Consider the following 15,983-nt stretch of genomic DNA (forward strand, 5'->3'; position numbering starts at 1 on the left):
TCTGAATAGTCCCAAAGATGTAGAGGATAGGATAGCAAAGATAATTCTGGATTGGAGCGAGAGAGACAGGGTAGTTGTTTGGGGACTTTAACTTCCCAAATATTGACTGGGAATTCTATAGTTCAAATACTTTAGATGGATCAGTTTTTGTCCAATGTGTGCAGGAGGGTTTCCTGACACAGTATGTAGACAAGCAACAAGGGGCAAGGCCAGATTAGATTTGGTATTGGTAACGAACCTGGCCAGCTGTTAGATTTGGAGGTAGGTGAGCACTTTGTGGATAGTGACCACAATTCAGTTATGCTTACTTTAGTGATGGAAAGGGATAGGCAAATAGTGCAGGGCAAAAGTTATAGCTGGAGGAAAGGCAATTATGATGCAACTAGGCAAAATTTAGGATGCATAAGATGGGGAAGGAAACCACAGGGGATGGGCACAATTGAAATGTGGAGTTTATTCAAGCAACAGCTACTGTGTGTCTTTGATAAGTATGTACCTGTCAGACAGGGAAGTTGTTGAGTGCGGGAGTCCTCGTTTACTAAGGAAGTTGAATGTCTTGTCAAAAGGAAGGCAGCGGCTTATGTTAGGATGAGATGTGATGGCTCAATTAGGGCACCTGTGCGTTACAAGTTAGCCAGGAAAGACCTAAAGAGACCGCGAAGAGGAGCCAGGAGGGGACATAACAAATCATTGGCAGATAGGATCAAGAAAAACCCTAAGGCTTTCTATAGCTATATCAGGAATAAAAAAAGGACTAGAGTAAGATTAAGGCCAATCAAGCATAGTAGTGGAAAGTTATGCTTGCAGTCAGAGGAGATAGGGGAAGCACTAAATGCTTCTCGTCAGTATTCACAATAGAAAAAGTCAATGTGGTTGAGGAGAATACTGAAATACAGGTGTCTAGACAAGATGGGATTGAGATGCATAAGGAGGTGGTGTTAGCAATTCTGGAAAGTGTAAAAATTGATAAGTCCCCTGGGCTGGATGGGATTTATCCTAGGATTTGCTGGGAAGCCAGGGAGGGGATTGCAGAGACTTTGGCTTTGATCTTTCCATCGTCATTGTCTACAGGAATAGTGCCAGAAGACTGGAGGATAGCAAATGTTGTTCCCTTGTTCAAGGGGGGAAAGTTTCCAGGACAACCCTGGAAATTATAACCTGTGAGCCTTACTTCGGTTGTAGGTAAAGGGTTAGAAGAGCTAGGATTTATAATCATCTAGAGATGAATAAGTTGATTAGGGATAATCAATACGATTTTGTGAAGAATAGGTTGTGCCTTACAAACCTTATTGAGTTCTTGGAGATGGTGACCAAACAGGTGAGGGAGGGTAAAGTAGTTGATGTGATGTATATGGATTTCAGTAAGGCATTTGATAAGGTTCCCTACGGTAGGCTATTGCACAAAATACGGAGACATGGGATTGAGGGTGATTTAATGGTTTGGATCAGAAATTAGCTAGCTGAAACAAGGCAGAGGGTGGTGACTGATCGGATATATTCATCCTGGAGTTCATTTACTAGTGGGGTACTGCAAGAACCTGTTTTGGGTCCAGTTGTTTGTCATTTATATAAGTGACCTAGATGAAGGCATAGAAGGATGGTTTAGTAAATTTGCAGATGGCACTAAAGTCATGATTTGGAGATGCAGGTATTGGACTGGGGTGTACAAAGTTAAAAATCACAACACCGCCAGATGAGGGAGCTCCGAAAGCTAGGTTGGTAGAGATATGAATAGTGACGAAAGATGTTGTAGGTTACAGAGAGACACAGATAAGCTGCAGAGCTGGGCTGAGGGGTGGCAAATGGAGTTGAAGTGTGAGGTGATTCACTCTGGAAGGTGTAACAGGAATGCAGAGTACTGGACTAATGGTAAGATTCTTGGGATTGTAGATGAGCAGAGTGTAGATGATGAAATATATATCAAAAGGTGAGGGAAATAGTCCACTGAGCTTTTCAGGCACCATTACACTAATATTAGTCCTTGTTGAAAACAGAAGTTGCAGGATCCGGTAAATCCAGGAATGTTTTCTGTAGTGGGTAGAATGCAACATGCTCAGAGCAATCATCGTCGGGGAGGGGGGTAAAATTCAAAATCCAAGTGTTGGCTTCAAAGCATTCCAAGGTTACATGTACAGCTGTATAAAAAGTACTGTGGTCTCTCTCCCTCTGTTGCAACATTGACAAATTTGTTCATCCCTTCCAGCTATAATCTTATCCTTTGGGAATATATTAGACATTTGTTCAAAAGTTCCAATAAAGTTGTGATACTTTTATGACATTAGTGTACCGTGTAATTAGAAAAAAAAATTAACAAGTGCATAAATATTAGATTGAAGCTGCCAATGTGCAGACCCACAACTTGCAAGCCATATTTATTTCATTAACCCTGTCATTTTCCTTCTTCGCTGTATTTTAAAGGCATTTGCTTGTAGATGCTGGGTACAAGTCTGTTTGCTTGTTTCAAATATTGCAGGCGGTTTAAAAACTCATACGGATTATTCGAATGAACACACAAAGTAGACACAGTGGCACATTAAATACATTTTGTCAAAATTGACAGGTGTCTAATTAGTGAATTAATTTAGAGACAAAAAAAAAATCTACAGACGCTGGAATCCAAAGCAGCCAAGCAGGAGGCTGGAGGAATCCAGCAGGCCAGAGGAATCCAGCAGGCCAGAGGAATCCAGCAGGCCAGGCAGCATCAGGAGGTGGAGAAGTCGATATTTCAGGTCCCGATGCTGCCTGGCTTGCTGCGTTCTTCCAGCCTCCTGCCTGTCTACTGGTGAATTAGTTTGGAAGTTTAAATTTGAAAGGGATGGTATTTACTGTATTAATGAATGGGTATTGGCATCTATGATGATGGGCACCTATCGTGCACTTATAAATTTTGGCTTCAGGCTTGTTTCTTCACCTTCTCACCACAGGCCGCCATTATATCACTTGGAATTTTTAATTGAAACATTAAACATTGCAATTCGACTGAAATTGAGGACGTGAGGAGATGATCATTTTCAAAAAGAGGTTACTAACCAGGTTTACCAAACTCCAGACAATTTGGTGTTCTGTTAAAATTAATGGAAAGGATCAGGAGCAAATGTCAATATTACTGATGCTGTGAACAGTGGTCAACATGGTGCAGTAGGTCCAGCATAAGAATTTCAATTCATTCTTAAAGAGAAAAATTCAGAATGAATTGCAAAAAGCTCGGTGTCACATTCTGCCTCAACTTCCAAAAAAGCACTTGAACCTTTCATTTTACTTACAAATAGTAGTGCGGACTTTGATATGTGAAAACAGTGGAGAAACCTGGCCCTTCTTTCTGAAAGGAAATAATCTTAGAGACATATGAGATTGTAAATGAAAAAGAAGCTATTCATCCAGAAAATTTAAAGTATACATGAAAATAGGATAGGAGCAAATTGAAACTAATAATACAAGCCTTAAAGTTTGTTATTGAAGAGGTTATATGTAGTGCTGGAACATATCAATAGTTAGATGCATTATGAATGGACTCTGAGTAGAAACGTCTTCTGGATAATTGATATAATCATTACAGAATCCAGGTATAACATACACTGCTCTAATCAATCTTCACTGGGTTTAAAAGGCAGATACTGTCATCTTTTCTTGCCCCCTGCTGCCAAAGGTTCACATTTATGTAAACACGTATCAAGGCTTGAAGTTTTCATTTCTCCCCTCAATCAAATGGGATGACGCCATGCTCTGGATAAATTCAAGGAAATAAAGGTTGGCTTCATTAAAAAGCAATATAAGTTATTTTGTTCTGTGTAACATTATTACACAAATAGAGTGAATGAATGTGGCAGTGGTATATTTGTGATGACTACTACAAAATAATCACACGAAAGTATATTAAAAAAAATCTTTATAAGTATTTTTTGTTAACAAACCTTGTTTGTGTAAGCACTTACTACATCAAAATCACACAATGGTTCAAATCTTTTAACATAACTATGAAATTCTTGTCATTTTTCATACTACAGTTTAAAGAAACTTATATAGGTAATATGTAGCTTATATAGGAAATCTAGACTATATACAAGTCATTGTCTCCTTAAAATTAATCTCCCCTGAAGGTTATATCAAAAAGGCTGCCATTTGCAACACATTAGCATTTACTATGTCCTTTATCCAAAATTTTATCCTGACTCATAATATTCCCAGATGTATGAAGCTGCTCATATTTAGCAGGACTATCTACTTTGTGACTTGCGAATAAAACTGTTATGAGAATATCTGTCCTAGTAATATCCTTCTTTGACAGTCAGTGATAGTGCCTGTGATATGTACATTACAAACAATTTACTATTTTTATTTCACAGTTTTCACTAAGGAAACAGACAGACACTTGAAACATCACGTGCTTGATTTTGAATGTATTGGTTTTGGGGCATTTGAAATGGTGTGGATAGGAATGTATGAAAAACAACTTTAAAAAAATGCAGGGAAGAATATAGTTCACCACAGGAATGCCAATTTCAATTAATCAATTTTGCAAGGACAAAGCACTCAAATGAATATTCACTCCTGAACACCCACACATCTCACGCATTGAGCAAAACTAGGATTTAATTGGAAGTTCCAGTGTAAACTGGGTGGGGGGTGGGTTCAACCTTTTTTGGAAGGTGTAAGAATCCTTAAATGTGGTTCAAACAAAGACCACTTCAGCAAATCAGGCGACAGGCAGAGGTGACCTGCTTGTTAACAACCTTCTTCCACTTGGTAGATGTTGGATGGTCAGCCTGGCTTTGGGTCAGCTAAGCCCTACAGATCTGTACCACTAATGTGTTACCAATGTGTTTACTGAGGAGCAGTGGCCTAGAGGTATTATCACTGGACCATTAATCCACAGACCCAGGTAATGTTCTGGGGAGCCAGGTTCAAATTCTGGTGGAATCAGAACTCAAAAATCAGGAATTAAGATTCTAATAATGACAGTGAACCCATTGTCAATTGTTGGAAAACCCCAAGATTCACTAATATACTTCAGGGGAGGAAACCGCCATAGTTACCTGATCTGGCCTCCATGTAACTCCAGACTCTCAGCAACGTGGTTGACTTTTAACTGCCCTCTAAGCAATTAGAGATGGGATATAAATGCTGGTCTAGTTAGCAACACCCACATCCCATGAAGAAATAAAAAAAACTAACAAAGCATGCCTTACATCATGCAACGTGCACAGTGTGGAGATGGCAGGAAGGTGGAGAGGGGAAATTATTTGAGCAGCCTGCACTAAACAGAAGCTCCCCCAAGTATTAATAGCCAGTGCTGACACACATCTCCCCTAATCAATAGGCTGATCACCAGCAAATAAAATCACAACTTGCCCACACTATAGAGGAGGGCACATCCCCACTATTTCAGATGGAGCGCAAGTTCACTTCCTCCATGATAGAGTGCAGTTGATATTTTAAAAGTGAACTACAATAACGTAAAGCAATGGCACATTCAACATGTGAGCAACCTCTGAAAAACGGACATTCCATCTAATAAAAGAGTACAATAACCTGCAATGTCTGTTAAGTATTTCATCAGCTTAAAAAGTCAGTAACTAATGGCATGAATTATTTGTGGTGAAAAACAAAAAAAAAACAAACACTGATGGAATTAACATTCAATTTATATACAAACCACTGACATCTAAAGCAACTCATAAAGTACCTAAAATGTGGTTCTTGCACACCAGAAGCATGACTTAATGAAAAATATTTTCAGTATATCAATGGCCAAGCAGGGAAAACAGTTATAAAATAAAGCCAGTCAAGAGTTCCTCGATAGCTTTATAAAAACAATCAAGTCTCAGCAACACCTTTCTTCCATACATGATGTCACACTCATTACAAAATATGTTTAATTCATATCAGAAATGATACATGTTATTGTATAGAATATTAAGAAGTATTATAAAACAAATCGTGTCAACAGGTCTTGATGCTTCGTACCTGGAATTATGACGTATCAATTCTATAGCTACCTATGGTCCATGTAAAAACAATGAATTCTTTGATACACCCTGATGCCTATCATTCACTGGTGGTCACGTTCCATTCACAAGCATGCCTAATATTTCATCAAACTACTTTAATTAATTTACAGACAGCACACTCAAATCAGAAGTCATATGCAGCACCCTTAGTGCTCAATCTGGTGGATTAAACAACCTATTCGGTCAAAAGCTTAAACGTAAAAGGATACGCTTGCAATCTAGCATTTTCATCTCACTCAATACAGTCTAGAGACAAACAACATACAATGCTTAAGATCAGCTTGGACTAAAACAAGACTAGCAAAAAGGAGGTCAACTGGAGGTAAACCATTTAACTCTAGGTTTGTTTGCATGTCCAGACCAAACCCCCTTTTCTTTCATTTTGCACAAATGAAAGTTTGAAAATATAATATGACCCTTGAATGCTTTTTTTGAAAAAAGCATATCATAAGTAGACACTTTTGAAGATAACCCCATCAGTCTCCATTCTGTTAGAAAAAGACTATTATATAATGTTTACATTAGTAGGACTTAAAAGAAAAAGAAAGTTTCAGAATCTCTCATTCAATTTTCATCTCTACTGCTACAACTGCCTTGGTGTTGAGATAGGGGAAATTGAAAATTATAAAGGTCTCTTACCTCTGATGAGGTATTAGTTCCCTACAATACTGTTGGAAGGAAATTTGATTGAAAATCCTTTATTTTAGAAAGCAATTTGAACAATAATCTTCCATATGTTGCTGACACATTTAAAAATAATTTTGAAGAAGTGTGCTAAATCAAAAGAATCTCAGGACAATGAACAAAATATTCTTTACAAGCATTAAAGTGTACTGAAATAGTGAAGTAATGAATGTTAGTTGTGCATATCGCTGTTGAATTCTGGTTTATAAAATATCATTGGTAATAACTTGCAGAATTTCTTTAAACAAAAAAAGCATTGCTTGCTACAGTAAGAATTGTAGAAATTAATTATTATGCATTATGTTTAGATGGACTCCATAAGAAATACATACGTGAATAAAGTTTGTACGGCCATCTCCAAAACAGCACCAAATTCTTTCAGAAAAATACATTTCAGTATTCCAGATATTGACAGATTTTTTAAGGGTTAAAGTCAAAAACGTAATTTATTTTCAGGTCACTCCTCTGTATTAGACACACATTGCAGGATAAACATGTCCATATTATACTCTGGATGTTGCACAGTATTAATGGTTTGGGGTATAAAAAAGCTGCTTAATTGGTGCTGTATATTTTATAACAAGGATTTAATATAACAATTGAAAAATGTGTCTACCAGAGATCACGCCCAAGTAGCTCGACTGACTTGCATTAAGGTTAGGGAGTTAATTTGCAAATGTTGCTAGGTATCTAGATTGGGCTAGACTCCAAATATTCTAAACAATGCATCTCACCTCCCTGTTCCTAAACTAAAATATTTGCATAGGGCTACATTTAAGCTTCAAAAAACAGTAAGCCAACATCTTGCAGACCAGTTTTCTCGACTCTGATAGTATGTTTTTGCTCATTTGCTACATTTTTCAGATTTGTAATTTTATCAAATAATTATAGCTCACTGTGGTGACAAACAGCAGACAGCAGTGAGTATTATAGCACAACGATATATTTTAAAAAATCAATTAACAAAATATTACACCCAAGACACAAAAGCACAACTTCTAAAATTACAAGAGCTTTCTTTCATCTTGCAACAGAAATGACATGCCAAAATAAACTGAAGGTGCACAAACACAATTTATACCAAGTATAATATTGTATTTTTAAGATCCACATAAAATGCTTTAAAAAAATATTTTTTCTAATGTGCTTAATTTTTTTTTGATAAGCTTTTATCACTCCACATGAAATTACAATACTGTTAGCTTACTGGTGATTTCAGTTATGCTCATTCACGGTACATTCACTTTGTCTTACACAATGTTGGTCTTACACAATGTTGAAATTGGTGGTCAGCAGTAGATGGAGTACTACTGCAAATACAATTTGATTTTCCTTTTGCATTTGTGAATCGTTATGACAATTTGCTTCTGCTGCAGATGTTTTGGTGGATGCCTTAGAAATTTGAGTTGAAAGGCATTATAGCACAAGTCTTGAAGTCACCCGAAGTTTAGTTATCCTGTAAAGGATGGTGAACATCTCCAAGGTCTTTGCTATCGGTCCCCATGGAAGTGTTACAAAAGTAAGCACTCTCCTCCATTGTTTGCTGTTGGTGTGGTAGTTTCTATAAGCCAAAGTCACAGCACTCCTTGCACATCATTTTTTCAAAAGAGAATGTTCTAGATTTTGTTGGTGGGCAGAGGTTTGCAATATCATGTCACATAGCTGGAAGTCATTAAATGCTTATATCTCATTAGCACAACGTTCAAAACTAGAGGCATTATCTAAAGCATGCAGTATCTTATAATCTTCACACCGCAGCAGTTTGGTATTTACCTTTGGTATTTACTCTATTTAAAGCCATTTAATTATTCTACAATACTCACCTAATAGCAGCCCATTTAGTAAGAATTGTAAACTTTAAATAAAAATGAAGAAAAAGCTTTAAGTTAAGTTTAAACTGGAAATGAAATGGACTTTTGAACGGTTCTTTTTAAAAAGCTGTTACCTTCTACATGGTCTATGGTTAAATTAATATTTTAGAAAAGTTTTGTGCCGAGGTCAAGAAGCTCATCAATATGTTATTCACATTAACCCACAAAAACGACATATTTTAGACACTGAGAACAAACATAAGCCTTTCAGTTTACTCTTAAAAGATGAAGTTTTACCACTGCAACCTTCAGCAATACTAACAAGTCACCCGAGCGTCATTTTGTGTCCTTCCTTTCCTTAAATACTCATGCACATTTGCAAAAAAGTGATAGTTATTTTGCTTCCAGTTTCCATCCAGTTTTAGCTTTCCTCTTGGTTTGTTTAGTACTGGTATTAGACGTCATGCCACTTGCAAGCAGTTCCAAATAAAAGCCAAGGATTAAGTTTCTGCTTTATACAAAAGAAATCCTGTAATATCCACTTGCTGTTTAATGACGTGATCAATATATTTTTGTATGTTCAAATCATGGCGCAAAGATGTCCTCTTCAGCCATTCCAGGCATTTCTGTACAATGCTAAATCTTGAAGATCATGACTAATTTCTAAATTTTTTTTGTTAAAAAGGCACAGACTTCCTCTTTAGTAAAAGAAAGTTTTTTTTTAAAAAAGCGACTACTTAAACCTCAGTTCCCAACATTTTCAGGAAGCAGAGTATTGGGCAATTTGTGTCATGCACTGATCGTAATTCATATAATGCTCAATTGCTAAGCAATATATTGTCATCAATATGTTACAAAACAAAGCTGAAGTCAGGGTCCTTGCTGTAGGCAAAATTCCATTCAGTCATATCTCAAATCTTGTAACACAATCCATCCAATTTATTATGGAATGTAAATTCCAGTCAGCCTTAAGAATTTCAATCCACAGTGAAACGTACTTCTAGAATCGGCTTCACATTTACATATTCAATAATGATTTTTTTGCAAACTCCAAACGAACATTATAAACCAACCTGTAGAGTCTCAATGACTATAAATATAAGAATATTTTAAGGTGTCAAAAAGGCTGATAATTTGATGCAATTAGATAAAACAACTTGCTTGTAACATCAAAGCAGCCTAGTAAATTTTTGCAAGCTAGTTCTAGTTAAAAGAAAGTTCTTGAATAATCATGGTTAATACTGGTGGGCTAGATAAGCAAAAGTTATACAAGCCCCCACAGCAGCAATGCCCAAGACAGTCCGAAGAGAAGGCCATGGGATGTCGAAAAGAGGTTCCATATTATTTCCATATAGGTCTACAAAAGCATCCTGGAAAAAAAGGAACAAGTAAAAATTAGTGAAGAAGCTTTTTCAGAGTTACCAAAACATTAAACTGCTGTGTACACCACAGAGTGTCAATACAGTTTTCAGTACAATGCATGGAATTTAATCGGCCATAAAAGTTAATTCTAAAACCTCTCTTTATTTGCAAGACTTTGTGTATTAAACCTTATGGGACAGAGGCAAAGTGATCCGTGGTACAGGTAGCAAAAGTTGGTCAAACAACAGCAAGTCTAACAAAGATTTGTTCTGAAATATATATTAACTAAATGTTATTTTTCCATATTAAACCACAAAATACTCTACAACAGCAACATTTCATTTAGACAATGGAGAACAATTAACATTTCTGTTTACTTTCAAAAACAATGTTTTGCCATGGCAACCTCTGGTAACATTAGCTAACTACTAAAGCAATATTTTTGTGTTTTTTTCTCATGGTGCTGGAGTATATTTGCCGTATTCTTCCAGTTTTAATTTTGTGCCCAGTTTGTTAAGTGCAAGTATTGGATACCATTCTGATTGAAAGCAACTTTAAATTTAAGCTAAATATTATTAGATTAGATTAGATTAGATTAGATTACTTACAGTGTGGAAACAGGCCCTTCGGCCCAACAAGTCCACACCGCCCCACCAAAGCGCAACCCACCCATACCCCTACCCCTTACCTACACTAAGGACAATTTAGGATGGCCAATTCACCTGCCCTGCACATCTTTGGACTGTGGGAGGAAACCGGAGCACTTGCACAAAAATTTTAATAACACCCATTTGTTATTCAAAAGGTATGATCAATAAATCTCTATGTACTCAAATCACAGAATACAGAGTTTGGAATGAACTAACAATTCACAGATGGAGAGTTAATATCCCACTTCAGTAAATTATGAAACTGAATTCAATAAGCACACTAACTTGCCAGCAATGAACAGCATACAACTTAACCTGACATACACACATAGTGTGACTCTAGTTTAATCTACATGGTTGATTCTTGATGCTCTTTGAAGTGAAAAATGTGTTGCTGGAAAAGCGCAGCAGGTCAGGCAGCATCCAAGGAGCAGGAGAATCGATGTTTCGGGCATAAGCCCTTCTTCAGGAATGAGGAGGGTGTGCCAAGCAGGCTAAGATAAAAGGAGAGGAGGAGGGACTTGGGGGAGGGGCGTTGGGAATGCGATAGGTGGAAGGAGGTTAAGGTGAGGGTGATAGGCCGGAGAGGGGGTGGGGGCGGAGAGGTCGGGAAGAAGATTGCAGGTCAAGAAGGCGGTGCTGAGTCCGAGGGTTGGGACTGACAAAGTGGGGGGAGGGGAAATGAGGAAGCTGGAGACATCTGCATTCACCCCTTGTGGTTGGAGAGTTCCTAGGCACCACCAAGCATAAAAAGAATAAAAGGAGGTAAACCATGTAGGTGGCGCCATATTTATTATTTGTGTGTGTTTATTGTCACTGCAATTGTAGAGGAAAGGAAGGCACTTATCGTCCATGCAGTAATGGTGCCTATGACTTCCGCCTAGGAACCCTCCAACCACAAGGGATGAATGCTGATTTCTCCAGCTTCCTCATTTCCCCTCCCCCCACTTTATCTCAGTCCCTACCCTCAGACTCAGCACCGCCTTCTTGACCTGCAATCTTCTTCCCGACCTCACTGCCCCCACCCCCTCTCCGGCCTATCACCCTCACCTTAACCTCCTTCCACCTATCGCATTCCCAACACCCCTCCCCCAAGTCCCTCCTCCCTACCTTTTATCTTAGCCTGCTTCATTCCTGAAGAAGGGCTTATGCCCGAAACGTCGATTCTCCTGCTCCTTGGATGCTGCCTGACCTGCTGCGCTTTTCCAGCAACACATTTTTCAGCTCTGATTTCCAGCATCTGCAGTCCTCATTTGCTCTTTGAAGTGGCCAAGTTACAAGTTTCTAAAATAATAGCCATGCTAGATTGTCAAGAAATGTGTAATATGAGGAAAACCTCTTAATTTTGATTGATCTCAATAGCTTCACAATTAACAAATGGATGAACATAAACATATTTCATTCAGGCAGAAGCATGACTTATCCATCTATTCCAGTAAAGAAGAACAAAACAAGGGGTTTTGTCTTAATGAATCCTCAAGTTTGACAAACCAATCTTTCCAAAGAAATTAAATTTTGAAGATCATAAATCACATGATGAAAATCTTTTAACCACTAGAGGGCACAGTGTATTCATCACAATAAGTTTGTATATCTGATATAAAATGTATTTTATGATGTATAGCCAAAACCTTGCGACACGTTGTCTCTGCAGTTCTCAAAATTTGAAGTGAATGAACCTAGAACAGAAACCAACATGATCCTAAAAATAAACAACTTCATTCATGTATACATAAAAGCATGCAGATGGCAACAGAATGGGAAGGTGAAGTGCCACAATGGTGTTGGGCACCACCAAGCATAAAAAGAATAAAGGAGGTAAACCACCATGTAGGTGGTGCCACATTTATTATTTGTCTGTGTTTATTGTCACCGCAATTGTAGAGGGAGGGAAGGCACTTATCACCCATGCAGTAATGGTGCCTATGACTTCACAACCAGTGACTCTATAGCAAGGTGCCTGCATTAAGGTACAGGAGCAGAAGAAAAAAGTATTTTCAAATGTTCTGAATGAATTCAAATCCTGGGATCACAATTTTCTCACTGCCCCACTCCAAACACTTGTCCACCCCAGCTCCTGACTGCTCATTCCCTCCCGATCACTCACTGCGATGCTGTCCTGTCCACAGGCAGGAGGGATTGGAAGAGAGACAGTGAAGGGTCAGAAAAGGACCAGAGAGGTTGCATGCTTGGGGTTGTCGAGTCGGGTTGCTGCAAGCAGAGTAATGGTGGAGTGTGTCTTTGGGCCTCAGTGACAATGGTGTGTGTGTCATGAACAATGTTTGCACCAGCCACCAGCTGTAGGTGCATGTTGATGAGGCCTGTGGTGGGACTGCCAGTGCACTGGGCAGCCGATATTTTGTATTACTTTGTAAGGCAGAAATTAAAAGACTAAAGCATATAGGATTGGTCTACAGTTCCAACTGTAAAAACTGGTGTCTTAATTTTCCACAGCTTTCATTCTTGGAACAGAAATGCAAAAATAACTTTTTCTAATTAATTAAAAGCTAATTGTTTCAGGATTACTATAGTTTTTAAAAGAAAGCTTCCTGATCTTCATTGTAAACACTGTTTCATAGCTTCATGTTACAACAGTAGGTGAAGTATATTTTGCACACAAGCTAAGGAGTGGCTACAAACAGAGATGGAGCCAGAAACCAGTATTGTGAATTAGTGTCCAGTTATCCATGTCAAAGACCTTCTGCCTGTCAGTAATGACGTAACAGTTGAACAGGAGAGGGAGGAGCCTTCAGAAATCTACCAGCTCAAGAATACTCTCTATTCCCTGCAACAAAACCCACTTTAAGCCTCGGGGGGCGGGGTGGTGGGTGATAGCAAGAGGTTTCCTTGTTCATGTTTAAGTTGATGCCATTAGACCTCAGAAGGTCAGGAGTTAATGTGGATGATTCCAAAAGCAACAACCTCTCAACTGCAAACCATTGGACAATGTGGCCCACTTGATTGGTACCCCACCCACTTCAACCTCAATGCAGTGGCAGTAATGTGCACCATCTAATGTACACTGTGGTAACTCTCAAAAACTCTTGCAACAAGGCCTTCCAAATGTGCAATTACCACCTAGAAGGAAAGGGGCAGGAGATGAATGGGACCAGCATCTGCAAGTTCCCCTCTAATGAATACATTATCTTCACTTCGAACTATATCACCACTGTCACTGGGTCAAAATCCTGGAGGTGCCTCCCTAATAGCACAGTGAATATAACTGCAGCGGTTTACCATCACCTGCCACAAGACAGTTCGGGATGATAACACATGCTGGCTGAGTCAGACACAGACATTTATGAATGCATAAAAAGAGAAAAGCAAACTACTTGAAGAGAAAGGGAAAAGTTCTCATTGTATTCTCCTGGCCAACAGTTAATCCTCAAATCAACAAAAAAAATTCTAATCATGTATCTCATCGCTAGATGTGAGCCCATGTTGTTCAGAATTGGCCACATTGCCTGTTTAATCATAAGGGTCAGCTACATTTCAGGCTAAATTATTGAACATGAAGTTATTTGGATGTCCTGAAAATCTGGAAGGCACCAAAGAATGAAAATTTGATGTACTTCAACCAATTATCTGAACTCTAATCAACCAGAATCTGGCATCTACTAATCAACTCAGATTTAGAAACCAATCAAATTCAAAAATCATTACTATATTCTACAATTTATTTTTCAGATGTTCTGATAGTTCCTCAACTATCGGTTATCTCATCTTAATAGAGCTTACAATCACCAGTATTTAAGGAAAACACAAAATCTCAAATGCCTTCCACCTGTTCAACCACTTTGATATCAATTCCCTTTCTCTCCTGCCAAATGAACAACTGACCTCTACCTAGATACAACCTCCCGATTCCCCTAACAGATAGCAGCACACCTACAAATGCTGCTACTCTGCAGGACCCAATCCAACTCTTGCAGAAAGGCATTCTAAAGTATGCTGATCATTCTATCCTTCACATCCACTTGTACTACCTATAGCTACTAAGCTTTCTTCAGCTTACTGCCTTCCAATTGATTTGGAACCACCTGATGAAGGAGCGTCGCTCCGAAAGCTGGTGTGCTTCCAATTAAACCTGTTGGACTATAACATGGTGTTGTGTGACTTTGAACTTTGTGCCTTCCAATTCCTCTATACTACCTTTGCAACTTCAACTGCTGTGCAACCTGCTGCCCACCTCTCATTCTGTAGGCAGAGGTCTCACAGCTTGTCTGCTATACATTCACAACAACTTTAGCCTCATTCTGAAAAGGCTAGCACAGCCTTATCCTTTCTTACATTCGGCCTGATATTTGCAGTCAGTAAAGCCACTCGCTGCTAACGTCAAAAGAAAGTTGCTCACAAAGATCTAGCAATCTCAGCAACATGGATCTTAGATTTCTCAACTCTAATTCAGATCTGGCACCAAAGTAGAGGGATTTCCTGCTGTTTAGCAACAGTGATGTCACCAAACAGATAGCTAATCACATGAAGGCATTCTCACAGACAATAATGCAAGATGTAAAATGCACTTGATGTAATTTGCTTCCGATTTTTTAAACAAAGATTGAAATAAAAATTGGAACATAAAATTTAGAAGTTGAAATGTTACAAAATTAACGTCAAAAATCAGAATGATCAAAATGGAAAAATATGGCACTGCACAAATAATAAAATCAAATTTCCAGGATGAGAGAGCTACTTCAGCAGTAATTATGGCATAGTACATCATTAGCAACCCAGTTATACCTCATTTAACAAGGCACTACTTTTTCAGAGCTTTTTAATAGCGCTATAACTAAGTAAAAAGGGAAGTTATTGTCAGTTCAGTGACTTCTAAAGATTACCATCTGTGGGCAATTCAACAGTGCACCCTGTAGAGGAGCAGGTAGTCAATAACAGTTAGTTGTGGATTTCCGTGGTTAACTGCACATGTGCAGCCCCCAGTGTTGATGTGTCAATTATACAATTTTATAGATGGCAATTGTGAACAGATTGGTCATCCATACAACTACAATATCTGCTCAACTGTCTTGGGTCTGCTTAATTCAAATGCATTTAGTCTCAAATAACTCAAAGCCATGAATCTAAAAGAGTCCAAAAAGACTTAGTCCAACTTTTGCTAACGTTTGATAACCACAATTTTCATGAATTCAGCACAACTAGCAGAATTAATCAGCATTAATATCTATGCTACATTACTTCAATGAAAACGTCAGAGTATGTTTGCGGCATTTTCTTTGGTGTCCGCTGGAATATTGACCACACATGTGTTGAAAGAGGGGGGTTGTTTTCAGCCATCCAGACAGTGCCCAACCTTTGGAGTTGGTCTTGCAGGAGTTTTGCCCAAATGCTTGAACAGCTGTTTTCAAGAAGGGCACTAATGTTTGTTCAACAGACCCTTCCACTGAATCTGGAGAATATGGCAGCAATGTATTCTATGGCGCTCTTTAAAGTTGTGCTGATGGACAGTTCAG

The 15,983-nt window shown here is 38.4% G+C and overlaps 1 protein-coding gene across 8 annotated transcripts in view; it reads right to left on the reverse strand.

Moving 5' to 3' along the window:
* The window catches only part of LOC140480360 (apoptosis regulator Bcl-2-like), a 274,492-nt gene that overhangs the window by 108,203 nt on the left and 150,306 nt on the right, over window positions 1–15,983 (reverse strand). For 2 of the 8 annotated variants that reach the window (XM_072575121.1, XM_072575120.1), the window contains exon 3: window positions 3,872–9,873. The exons of 5 other annotated variants lie outside the window; for them this stretch is intronic. In XM_072575121.1, coding sequence (XP_072431222.1) covers window positions 9,739–9,873 — 135 coding nt within the window. In that variant the 3' untranslated portion in view covers window positions 3,872–9,738. Of the gene's footprint in view, window positions 1–3,871; window positions 9,874–15,983 lie in introns of those variants that run through there. One more of the 8 variants, XR_011961279.1, reaches the window with a different exon arrangement.

This window comes from Chiloscyllium punctatum, chromosome 8 (genome assembly GCF_047496795.1).
Source record: "Chiloscyllium punctatum isolate Juve2018m chromosome 8, sChiPun1.3, whole genome shotgun sequence".
NCBI classification, from domain to species: domain Eukaryota; kingdom Metazoa; phylum Chordata; class Chondrichthyes; order Orectolobiformes; family Hemiscylliidae; genus Chiloscyllium; species Chiloscyllium punctatum.